The sequence below is a fragment of the Sitodiplosis mosellana genome, unplaced genomic scaffold (assembly GCF_009176505.1).
Source record: "Sitodiplosis mosellana isolate CC-2019 unplaced genomic scaffold, AAFC_SMos_1.0 Smas_scaffold_1, whole genome shotgun sequence".
In the NCBI taxonomy this organism is placed as follows: Eukaryota; Metazoa; Arthropoda; class Insecta; order Diptera; family Cecidomyiidae; genus Sitodiplosis; species Sitodiplosis mosellana.
Window position 1 is genome coordinate 5,095,289 of NW_022595244.1, and position 11,537 is coordinate 5,106,825.

At 37.0% G+C, this 11,537-nt stretch overlaps 3 protein-coding genes across 3 annotated transcripts; all 3 read right to left on the minus strand.

The window, feature by feature from the left end:
* Positions 1 to 4,576: 4,576 nt before the first annotated feature.
* On the minus strand, positions 4,577 to 6,746 carry LOC129565819 (cuticle protein 16.5-like). The gene is made up of 8 exons (XM_055441061.1): positions 6,111 to 6,746; positions 5,714 to 5,989; positions 5,561 to 5,626; positions 5,374 to 5,454; positions 5,183 to 5,227; positions 5,041 to 5,104; positions 4,722 to 4,769; positions 4,577 to 4,610 (listed from the first exon to the last, which is right to left on the minus strand). The coding sequence occupies exons 1-8, from the start codon at positions 6,120 to 6,122 to the stop codon at positions 4,594 to 4,596; spliced, it is 609 nt and encodes a 202-aa protein (XP_055297036.1). The 5' UTR covers positions 6,123 to 6,746; the 3' UTR covers positions 4,577 to 4,593.
* A 978-nt stretch (positions 6,747 to 7,724) lies between these two features.
* On the minus strand, positions 7,725 to 9,405 carry LOC129565837 (Golgi SNAP receptor complex member 1). The gene is made up of 6 exons (XM_055441119.1): positions 9,117 to 9,405; positions 8,868 to 9,037; positions 8,666 to 8,758; positions 8,462 to 8,607; positions 8,232 to 8,366; positions 7,725 to 8,150 (listed from the first exon to the last, which is right to left on the minus strand). Exons 1-6 carry the CDS (start codon positions 9,136 to 9,138, stop codon positions 8,048 to 8,050), a joined length of 669 nt encoding a protein of 222 aa, XP_055297094.1. The 5' UTR covers positions 9,139 to 9,405; the 3' UTR covers positions 7,725 to 8,047.
* A 134-nt stretch (positions 9,406 to 9,539) lies between these two features.
* Positions 9,540 to 11,482, minus strand: LOC129565828 (AP-3 complex subunit mu-1). The gene is made up of 6 exons (XM_055441074.1): positions 11,320 to 11,482; positions 11,160 to 11,247; positions 10,769 to 11,094; positions 10,590 to 10,702; positions 10,474 to 10,520; positions 9,540 to 10,409 (listed from the first exon to the last, which is right to left on the minus strand). The coding sequence occupies exons 1-6, from the start codon at positions 11,352 to 11,354 to the stop codon at positions 9,768 to 9,770; spliced, it is 1,251 nt and encodes a 416-aa protein (XP_055297049.1). The 5' UTR covers positions 11,355 to 11,482; the 3' UTR covers positions 9,540 to 9,767.
* Between the last annotated feature and the right edge of the window lie 55 nt (positions 11,483 to 11,537).

Here is an 11,537-nt window from a genome sequence, read left to right on the forward strand (position 1 = left end):
GCTTGAGTAGGCTGGGTAGCTTGAGTATGAGGTGGCCAAAGCTGGGGTAGCGTAGGCAGTAACAACTGGTTGTACGGCGACTGGGTAAGGCTGTAGAAAAAAAACAAAAGCCGTTAGCATTTCATTCACATGCAATGTGGGAGAGTAGTGATTAGAATCTAAACACTAGATGAAAATAATTCTTACTGCTGGGACTGGACGGTCAACAACAACTGGGTGTGGAACAGCGACCTTTTGTACGACAGTTTGGACACGGTCAACTGGGACGGCGTATGGCTATATTGGAAAAGAGATAGATATATGGATCGAGTTTAGATATTTGGATTTGATGATCGAAGTCAATCTCACCTTTGGAACTGGAACTTGAACGTGGACTGGGTATGGCTGTAATTAAAAATGGGATGTGCGTTACAAATGTTGTTGGATAAGATTAATTGGCATTCATAAAAGAACCGCCAAGCAACTTATTTTGCTCCACATAACGAATATTCGTTTTGATTGTTCTTTCAGAATGGATTAAATTCGCAACAATAATTACTTGTGGCACTGGACGATCTACGACATATGGTTGAGGAACGTGTTTGATGACTTCAACTGGGTATGGCTACGAATACAGAACGGTAAACGATTAATATTTCAATGCACAGTTCAACTATGAAATTTAAACACATAAGAAAGTTGATTACTTGTGGGACTGGACGGTCGACTGGGACAGTCTTAACGACGGTACGTTCGACTGGATATGGAACTGGGACATTCACTCTTTCGACGGTGTGAGTGTGTTGGTGAACTTGTTGGGCGACTTGTTGAACGGTGGCAACTGGGGCAATAGCTGGTGCTGAGTAGGCAGCAACAGACAATGGAGTGGCGGCGTATGAAGTAGCCAAAGGTGCGGAGTAAGCTGAAAGGCCTGAGTAGCCTGATCCGAATGAGCTACCAACCAAACCTGGGTTAGCCAAACCCAACAAACCACGTTTTTCCTTTTTGGCTGATCCAGCCATGCTGGTTGCCACGAGGGCGAACATGCAAACAACCTAAAGGACACGAAAAAAAACCGATTAAACACAATTATTCTTTAAACTAAACACTTCTTGTTTTTACAGCACACAACACAAAAAACAAAACCAAATTTGAAATCAAATTCGTACCATGAATTTCATCTTTCCAATGTTTGTAATTCTCTGTCGAAGAACAAATTTGATCTGATTTCTGCTCCGAACGACCACCGTTTTTATACTAAACAAATGATATGCCCCACTGCTTCGTTTCAAGTTCATCTTGCGACCGAATTAGTCAGGAATCGATGGGTAACGTTCGCTCTGCGTAACATTTGGCAAAGCTTACGTTTTTCTTGCTCTTGAAATCGTAGTGTTTTGCATATCCATTGAGCTGTGTGTCTGACTTAGACACTGTCTGAGGGTTTTCGCTTGCCATTTTTACAAGAAATGGATTCGCTTAATCGACCCTATTTAGTGCACAAATTTGCGATACACTTAACAAATTAAAAACCTATCACACAATTTTTATAATTAAAACAGCATTTTGTCCAAATGAACCAAATTTCGTACCATTTTAAAACCAATTAAGAGTCGCATTGAAATGTTTGGTGGCAAACTTGACGCGCGATGAAAACAATAGCGATAAAGGTATTTAACCTACGATCGATGGCTATCGATGGGTGTCTACGAGCAAGCATAAGCGCATAAAATTCGAAAAATCACACACAAGAATTCACAGTGCATAAATAAATGGAGCACGGTCAAAGCATTAGATGAAAATTTTGTTGGTGAGAGTTGAAGACATGTAGTTCCGCTTACTTCTTGTTTAATCGTTCACCCGTTTGACCTACGCGCTTGTTTAAAATTTCCATTTATTTCTTCCATTCATCAATAGAAACATTAAAATCAGTATCAAATTGGCTGGTTTTATTCACACGTGCGAACCGAAATGTGTGAACAATAGGTGAGAGTTTTCCCACTTGAAAGTGATCTGGTTGGTGATTGTTCATAACCTTTGTTTCATTTTTCATAAATAATAATATTGAATTTCGATTGAAATTGGTTTCTATTGACGTTGGAATGACGTCGCCAGTATAAGAAGGATTTGATCAGCTATTTATGAAGATGCAAACTGTCTTTTTGTACTTCAATTTTGTGCCAATAAGGCTGCGAACATTTCGAGAGCACGCATTGACCTTTAAATTTGAAATCAAATTTGCATAGGCAGACGCAGACGTTCCAGTTAAACACATCAATCATTGTGTGATTCTAAATGCCATCCGCTTTGTCGTGTGTAATCAACTGACGGAAATTTAACCATACACAAATGAAATGAAATGAAATGATACGATTTCATATAAAGTTTGAATCAAGTTTGGTTACAAATTATGTGAATCGCTTTCGTTCGCAGATACTCTTATTCAGATAATCTATAATTGGTGCAACATGTGTATCACACAAAGGTGTTTTGTATTTGCGGGAGCAATATATCAATTCAGTCATTAGTCACACTATTTCACTCGCGTTCAATATTGTTAAATGATAATTCAAGATCATGTAACCTCGCCAACGAGTGACCACCAATCGATATCAAATGGCAATGAAGTTGGAAGAGGAAGATGCTCTCGTGCAATCGCGTTTGGTGACGTTGTAAAAGACCAAGAAGATTTCAGATTTGGCCAAAATGAATTACATGCCTATGCAAACTGAAGAATTTTGACCGCGAAACCATCAAGATAACACTTTAAATGTGAACATTTTGATTTGATCAATGTTTAATTTGTATAGATAAAATGTGCATTTTTCATTTTCTATAATGAACAGCACACACTTATTTTGTATGCATTTCATTGATTCGATTCGATTCGATCATCACCATGATGTGAGGCTTTTAATCCAGTGAATGGAGATTATGTGTATTACGCAGTTGATACGTTGAAACAAAGAAACCGATTTGTTTTAATTAAAATCGAACGAAATTGTTTCAACCAATCGGCCAAATTTATCTTACGAAATTGTGAAATATTAGGAGAAAAAAAAACACCATTTTTAGTTGATGACTTAATTTCTTGACTTTGATTTTAATTGACGCGGTCTACATTTCGAATTAGAGTAGAGATTCCGGGAAAGGTGCTTTTTATGATCCGTGACGATAGTTGGTTTTTATTTTTGTATGCAAAATTCTATTGTTTCTTTAGCTTGCAAAGTCCATTGGTTGCCAAAATTGAAATATTTGCCCGGAGACGTATTTAACGTTCTTCGCCTTTCTATTTTACAGCAAACATATTCTATGTTTGGGAATGTTCCAAATTATCAATAGAATGCATGCATTTTGCAACTGTTGTAGATTGAAAATTATTGTTGTCAAGAAGGTCGAGTCATTCGCAACGAATGGAGATTTCCCATAAGAGAATCAAAAGTGAATTATTCAGCGTACCTGATAAGAGTTTCATTGACATTACTTGAGTAATAATGTGTTGAATCCACAATCGAAATGAATGCTTCTTTCTAACCAGTAAAGGTCCCTCGTTTACACTCTTATTTTTTTCAAAATTCCGATTGGGTTAGTTAGTTGGGTTCAAATGATGACGAATGACACCAATTATTTACCCCCGAAATTCTTTGGAGGTAGTTTTAGGGGGGCCGAAAGTTCGGAACCCCCAATTTTCTGGACGCCATAGCTTCTAAGCGGATGGGCATTTGTAAAAAGTGTCTTCTGCAATGTTGTAGATCTAGTCGAAATTGAAAACTTTGCCGAACAAATCATCCCCAAAAAACCACCCTTCAGGTCAAAAAGTCACCCCGAAAATTTGAGTTTTTTGAGGCGCCCTACAACCAAAGGGAGTGGTTTTTTGGGGATAAAGTGTTCGGCAATATTGTTATTTTTGATAAGAACTGACACTTTTTACAAATGCCCATCCGCTTAGAAGCTATGGCGTCCAGAAAATTGGGGGTTCCGAACTTTCGACCCCCCTAAAACTACCTCCAAAGAATTTCGGGGATAAATAATTGGTGTCATTCGTCATCATTTGACCCCAACTAACTAATCCAATCGGAATTTTGAAAAAAAATAAGAGTGTAAACGAGGGACCTTTACTGGTAAGTGATTTCCCTTAATTTTATAGAATAAAAATATCACAGATGACCGAGCGCACGCTCAGTTGTGTATTTCATATTGTTCTGCATTGAAATGAGAGCCAGCACACTCACTTTGCGCTCACAGGCACAATTGACGAAAAATGTAAAGTAGAATGAAGAAAAAAAGCCAAAAAAAAACAGCTCCCTCGAAATAACCACTCGTTTTTTTTATCTTGTTGCAAGTACTGAGCATGTTTGACGAACGCGAATTCAGTTACGGTGCAGTCGCTGCTCGGTGAACCGGTGCGATTTGTCATCTCTGAAAAATCTTAACACATAAAAGATGGAACTCATTTGTGTTGCTGAGAAGAGAAATGACCATATCGAAGTGTTTGAACTGAAGCGCAGTTCATTGGTTAAGTTCAAAACTTCGCTGAACACACTGGCTCATAATCATTTTTGCGAAAAAGAAAAAGAAAAACACACCGAACAAGTTATGATTTGAATTTGGAGTATTTTATTCATTAATTATGGCTTTTTGGATGGAACAAATAACAAGATCGAAACAATAAAACTCCGAAAAATCTCGAGTCAAATTAATGAAAGTAGATTACTCTAATTTCTTAATTTACCATGATGACCAACCTGGGGCGGCGTATGAGCTGGTGTAAGCTGGGGCAGCATAGCTTGAGACTGTAAAAAGACATAAAAGTTTTGATTAAAAACATTCATTGAAATTTCTTGGAATCGTGCAAGTTTTTGGATTTTCCTTAAAGAATATTTAAACTGAAACAACCAAATTGTATGCTGTCAAACTTTGTCTCGCTCACACCAAGTGTCACACTGACTCGTTCGTGTACGAATTGCTGTTAGCGTAAAAGAGATATTTTTCGCAGTAAACTCAGTTTAGATGTTCTTTATGTCGAAAGCATTTAACTCAGAACACACAAAGACGGCCACTTACAAGCTGGGGCAGCGTGTGAGATGGTTTTGATGGCTGGAGCAGTGTGGACTGGGACTGGGTATGGCTGAAAACGAAATAAAAACGTTAGCATTTCATTGATTGAGTAAAATGAAAGTTGTAATTAGATGAAAATAATTCTTACAACAGCTACTGGACGGTCAACGGCAACTGGGTGTGGAACTCCGACCTATTTTCATGTTGAAAATATAATATTGATAGAAAGGTTTAGATGTGATCGTTTCAATGTTATTGTGGGCATTTTCAGATCCGTCGTTGTTCTATCAAAAGAAGTCGATTTTTCTTCTCTTATTTGATTTGATAGTGGATGCTTACCTTTTGGATAACGGTGCTGACACGTTCATATGGAACTGGGACTGGATGTTCAACTGGGTATTTAACTGCAACTGGGTATGGCTGGTTTGAAAGAGAAGTTGCGATTAGTTTTAGTTTCATATCAATGAGAATTTAACAAGACGGCAATATACAAATATTAGGAGGTAAAAAAAGAAAAGATACTCACTTGTGGGACTTGACGTTCAACTGGGTATGGTTGTGGAACGTGTTTCACAACTGGGACTGGGTAGGGCTGAAAATCATGGACGATAAACAAAATTAGAATGATTAGAATGCCATTTTGCTACGAAAATAAGAACGGTTTCGAAATGATATTAACTTGTGGGACTGGACGGTCAACACCAACAGTCTTGACGATTGTGCGTTCGACTGGGTAGGGTTGTGGAACATTGATACGTTCAACTGAGTGGGTGTGTTGGTGTGTGGTGGCAATAGCTGGAGCGGCAGCGTATGATGTGGCCAAAGGTGCTGAGTAGGCTGAACCGAATGAGCTACCGCCGAAACCACCATAACCCAAACCAAATACACCACGCTTTTCTTTTTTGGCTGAACCGGCAGCCATGCTGGTTGCCACCAAGGCGAACATGCACACGATCTATAAACAACACAAAAGTAATTAGTATCACACACACTTTCCCATCACTTTAGAATTTCACAAATTATCTCATATCCAGAATGTTTGCACAGAATGGTTGAAGTAATTTTGTTTTGCGTACCAAGACTTTCATTTTTGTCCGATTAGCTAAAACTGTTACCTGTTGATAGAACAAATTTGGTTTGATTTTCGAATCGAATGGAATGAGTATTTATACTAAAAATGTTGCGACTCCCCACTAAGCACCGAATTCGTCTTTCGCTAATTCAAAAACTAAGTCCAATCGTTTGAAGATCGCGCACTTAATCTATTTCTTTTCTTTTCTTTTCTGCAACCTATTTGGTGTAAGCCGGTTCAAACGCGGTTCCGCGATGTACACATTTCTCTTTCGTCGGCGTTTGCCTCATTTGCATAACATTTCGCTCACAGTTTCGGTATATATAAAACCAGTTAATTTGATTTGCGAAAATGTCGCATTGGCAGTTTATTCGTTTTTTCTGCTTTTTTATAACCTGTACCTGATCGATGAGAATATGGTGTTGACATTTCCCTTTCTGGAAGAATGGTTCTGAAAATTGAAAAAATAGGAAGTGTCTAGAAATGCCAGTTTCGTTTCAGCGTTCAAGTGACCCGGACCTGAACTTCAGGTGCATCCATGTGCGTAATCTTTATAGTCAAGTAACATCGCCACAGATAAGAATCTTATTTCAAACGAACGAGTTTTCAATTGAAATGATGTAACCATGAAAATGTCAATCAGTGCCAATATGCAATCTTTTTACCTTTTGCATTTTCAGCCTCTTCGAATCGAATGCATTTTAATCCATCATTGTCAACAATTTGATGTTATTTCAATGTTTTGTTTTCACAATGAGTTTTAATAAATTGTTCATGATTAAGTTCTTAAAGTGGTACAATCTATATACAATTTAAAATGAAATGTCCGTCTTTTCGGCGTCTGTATGTTCTATTTTAAAATATAGTCAGAGAATGAGTTATTTCAAAAGTAATTGCCAGAAAAAAAAAACTAATTTTAAAGGTAATATTTGATAGAAAACTACATTTTGTGTGTAATTTTTGGTCAAAAATTACTTTTGCAATTACTCATTCTCTGTAACTATTACTTTTTGAGTGAAAATTGATTGAAACTTCCGCAATAAACCAAGCAGCATGCATATTATTAAAGGAAATGAAAGAAAGACATATTTAGAAGAACTTTCATTGATATTTTCTTTAAATTCTTCGAGTTTTTTTAAAGCTTCTATGAAACACAATATCGAATCCAGTAAATGTGCTTGAGCCTCGCAAGCATCTTGCTAGTATTATTACATAAAAAGATGCGATTTTATGAAAATACATAGCGATAATGACGTAGATTATATTTTAAAAATTCTAGAAGTTTTTTTTTTTTTGGTATTCAAACACATTATATTATGTCCCATAAATTAGAATCACATGCTATCTTCGTAGCAGGATGAAAGTATATACCATAGAAGCTATCGTTTTTAAACAAGTTTCATCTTCATTTCATCTAGTTTTGAGCATAGACCAGATAACACTGTTAATTCGTTAGGTCGATGGTTCGTCGGCATCATTACCATATTCAGATATCGCAGTAACGTCATACAGAAATAGCAGAATAATGTCTTGACAACGAAATCATCGCTATCGCGATACAACGAATCACACGGTCCGAAACGAAAGTGGTTAGAATAAAAAAGAGAAGACCAAAATGTTCGCTATATAAACGATTATGATAAATTTCATTTGATTTTTATTTGATGAAAGAACTCTGCGTTTGAACAAGTTATTTATTTACATTCTCAAGAATTCAATGCATTTCTCCTTCCTTTCTCATAAAATACACCACTTTTCTGTTTACTTCACAATAAATGTGTTGCGCAACACGTACTTTCACATAATCCATACAAATTTCTAACAGCCGGACCAAAAATGTCAATTATAATTTCTTTGCATCGCGAGATAATTACCAGAAGAAGAAAAATATAAATTTGATTTGAATGCGCTAACAATAGTAATAGTAATGACGATAGTGAATCAATTGAATGCATATAAAATTAATAAAAATGTGCAAATTGCTATCACCAGACCCAAAATGAAGGAATCACGTCGCTTTCGAATGTTGATTTTTTGAATTAAACTGTAAATGGAAATGGTTTGAATGGAGAATTAGATGTATTCTCATTTAAGAGTGTTTACTTCTTGGTCAGTTGCATTTTACCTCGATATCAATGGGAATCGATTGGACATGTCATTCAAACGGGTTTGAAAACGTTTAAATTGGTGACGCTGCGACATAAGGTGCTCCTTTGTTTCCATTGCTATGCTTATTTGGTCGTTTACAAGGCCATGCGATCTAAAATTACCGCAGAAAAAAAGAATTATTATCCTCATCATAATTTGTTCGCGATTGATTGTCCATTAGATATGCAAAAAAAAAAAAATTCATACCCATGCAAATGAGTGCTCTCTTTCAAATACATATCACGTCGACTCAGGCCGCTACTCATCGAAATGCCTGAACCGCGCAACAGTTCTTCGCGCTCTATTCGTGTCGTGTGATTGGCTTGGATTTTGTTGAACTCTTGCTTGTAACCCTAAAATGTCCATAATTTAATTAAATTTGCAGGAAAGGATTAGAAAGGGAAACGTTACATTCAAAATCTCGCGATGGCGTTGCAGTGTGTGTATCATGTATGAGTCGGAGGTCAGTGGTATTTCGGCCATTTTATCATTTATCTCAGAAAGCTACAGCAAAGATAAGAATGAAAACGAGAACGAAATTGATAAAAGTGTCAATGAGTGATCATGTTTGCTTATGTTCGGTGATTTGTTTTAAGCAAATAAATGTGGTTACTCTATCTAGCATTTGTTCAATTTCCATGGATAGTGAATCGAAAACATGTTCATTGAGCAGTGGAGCCGTGTCTGCCGATGTGCTGGGCATAGACGATGTGCCAATTTTGCTATACGCCACCAGTTTCATATCGATATCATTCTCCAATTTGCGTGCCTGCTTTCGCAAAACTAACAACCAAGTAAACGAAATAAAAACGGACACGTTTCAATGAATCATCCAATAAAATCAGTTGTAAAGATAGCGTACCGTCCCATTCTGAAGCACCCATTGTGATCTGTGTAAATTTTTGGTCAATTTGCTCGGTCTAAATTAAATTTGACTGTAAACACAATCGATAAATTCGACACTTTTCTATTCACTTGACGAACGAAAAACAAAACAACAAGAAAGAATTAGGACACAATGACCATTATGAGTTGGGAAATTGATCGTAATGGATTTTATTACGTTTAATGAAAAAGGAAAAAAGAAATTATTAGTATTGAATGTGTGTCAGAATTTGTGTATATTCTTGCTATTTGTTTTCGCTGTTGGAAAAATTACGGGAAACGTCAGACGGAGCTGTCAAACAGCGGCAACATGAAACGTCACCACTTCCAACAAATGCTTATTAACCTTTCATTGGAAATCTTGGAAACTTGAAACTTTTATCAAATAAACACATTCTCATTCAATTTTTCTACTTTTTATTTTGGTTTTTGCTTGCTCATTTGCTCGCTTGTTTGCAATAAAAATTTGATTCTTTCACAAAATTTTGAAAGAAAAAAAAATGGGACAGTTTTTAAAATTAATTGGAATATCATATAATATAAAAATGATTGGAATTGGATTGCATCTGAATCGAATCTCATTTTTTGCGACTTGTTTTGTCTCTCTCTGCCTCTTTTTTCATCTCTTTCACATTCGAATCTGGAATCGTCCTGCCTTCGTTACATATTTGACACCTTTGAATGGTTTATATTTCTCGCCGTACATATCCAAACGGTTCACCTTAAGTCCGGATACCGCCAACTGTGATATGTTGAACTGAACGTTGATCGATGGATTGGTTTCGAGATTTGTGCTACCAACCGCAACCGATACTGTTCCGCGAATATTTGGCAATTTTGCGCTATCGATGCGACCCACATCCCAATGTAGAATCTTTTGCACTGTGTCAAATGTGTATTTGCCTTGGTTCACCACCAACAGGCAATTTGTCACTGATTTTGGCATACAAATCTCCAATTTAACTCCTTCAATCGTTCGACCCAATGTGGTTTTCGGACCAACGGTTATATCTAATTTCCCTTGTTGCTCGCCCGATTTGAATATTAGGCTATGCCGCACGTAAATCGGAATGGCCACAACACTTTGCGATCCAATGTGGTAAGACATTAAACGGAAATTTCCATCGGGTGGAACAAATGACAGCATTCGCTCCGATTCCCAGCGCTTGAATCGAACGCACGGATGAAATGAAACGTCGTCAAAGAGACGGGGATTCATGAATGAGAGCGTCAAATCAGGCATCCCAGAGAGTTTTATACAACAATCAATCTGAAATAGCGAAAATTGAAAGTAAAACGAAATAGAACGTAAGAAATGTATTAATAATGCGTACATATCCTTGAATCTCCGCAAAAACAGTTTGACCAGATTTATCGATAACTGAAAATTTAAAGAAAAATCAATTTTTTGCTTCTAAATCGAACTAAAATACACAATTGTTACACATACTCGCATCGACTTCTTCGATAACATCGAAATAAGCTTCGTTGTTTGTGTACTTGACGCTGCTTCGACGCCATGGAATAGCGCTGAGCTGACCGGATGGCAGTGTTCCGCTTACACTGTGGAAAAATAATCAGAAATTTACACAGAATCGCTATAAAATCACGTGGAAATGGCCAAATTACTTTGATTTTCCCGTCACAGTATTGGCTAGTGTTCGCAATATGTTCGGTGGCTTAATGAGTTCCTTCAGAATGTTGCTTTCAGTTGCCAAGGGGAAACCATTGTCTAGCATTTCATCGAGCAGCTCATAAACTACCACACAATTCTCTTTAATAATTGATTCAGAGCATTCGGCAAAATAGTCTTGAAACGTATCAACGATACGGTGCAAAAATTCAATAACAAACAGTGGTTGAGTCTCTTGTTTACAAGCCGCAACCAATGATACATTTCCACGCTGAATCGAGATCAAATAATAGTGCGGCGTTTGTATGACAGGTGGTACATCCTGGAATATATTGGGAAAATATCGATGAAAACCAACTTTTAAAAACCCAAATCCAGTTCACATACATTCGGTGAGGCTCGTTGTGCATCCAAAAAGTAATCACATACGGAACGTGAGACAACACTACGCCAATGCTTTTCCAGAAAAATGTCACTGCAATTGTAAAATACAGATAGAAAATTCTCCATGGAGCAAACGGAATTTGCAGCATTTTTAAATAATTACCCGCTTGAATTAACAATGAATAAACTGTGAATCATGATTATCGAGTGGAAAAGTTATGCTGTGTGATGATGATCGGCCTGCGATGAGAAAGTATGGAAAGAAAGTTTTGTTTTCGCTAATTCATCAAATACAATAGATAGTGATTTCGAGTCTGACATCTAATGGAAGTGTCATCATGATGGTGAATTTGAAAATAGTTGGACTGGAATTCACCACAC

What these genes read in the sequence shown, in the direction of transcription:
- LOC129565837 (XM_055441119.1), bottom strand. Translation starts at nt 9,138, where the DNA reads ATGGGTGCTTCAGAATGGGACG. An exon ending in TTGAACAAATGCTAGATAGA is followed by an intron (nt 8,759 to 8,867) that starts GTAACCACATTT and finishes TCTTTGCTGTAG; the next exon opens with CTTTCTGAGATAAATGATAA. An exon ending in GAGAGCACTCATTTGCATGG is followed by an intron (nt 8,367 to 8,461) that starts GTATGAATTTTT and finishes CGGTAATTTTAG; the next exon opens with ATCGCATGGCCTTGTAAACG.
- LOC129565819 (XM_055441061.1), bottom strand. An exon ending in TCAGCACCGTTATCCAAAAG is followed by an intron (nt 5,228 to 5,373) that starts GTAAGCATCCAC and finishes ACATGAAAATAG; the next exon opens with GTCGGAGTTCCACACCCAGT. An exon ending in CTCACACGCTGCCCCAGCTT is followed by an intron (nt 4,770 to 5,040) that starts GTAAGTGGCCGT and finishes GTCTTTTTACAG; the next exon opens with TCTCAAGCTATGCTGCCCCA.
- LOC129565828 (XM_055441074.1), bottom strand. Translation starts at nt 11,354, where the DNA reads ATGATTCACAGTTTATTCATTGTTAATTCAAGCGG. An exon ending in TATCGAAGAAGTCGATGCGA is followed by an intron (nt 10,521 to 10,589) that starts GTATGTGTAACA and finishes TTAAATTTTCAG; the next exon opens with TTATCGATAAATCTGGTCAA. An exon ending in TTGCGGAGATTCAAGGATAT is followed by an intron (nt 10,410 to 10,473) that starts GTACGCATTATT and finishes TCGCTATTTCAG; the next exon opens with ATTGATTGTTGTATAAAACT.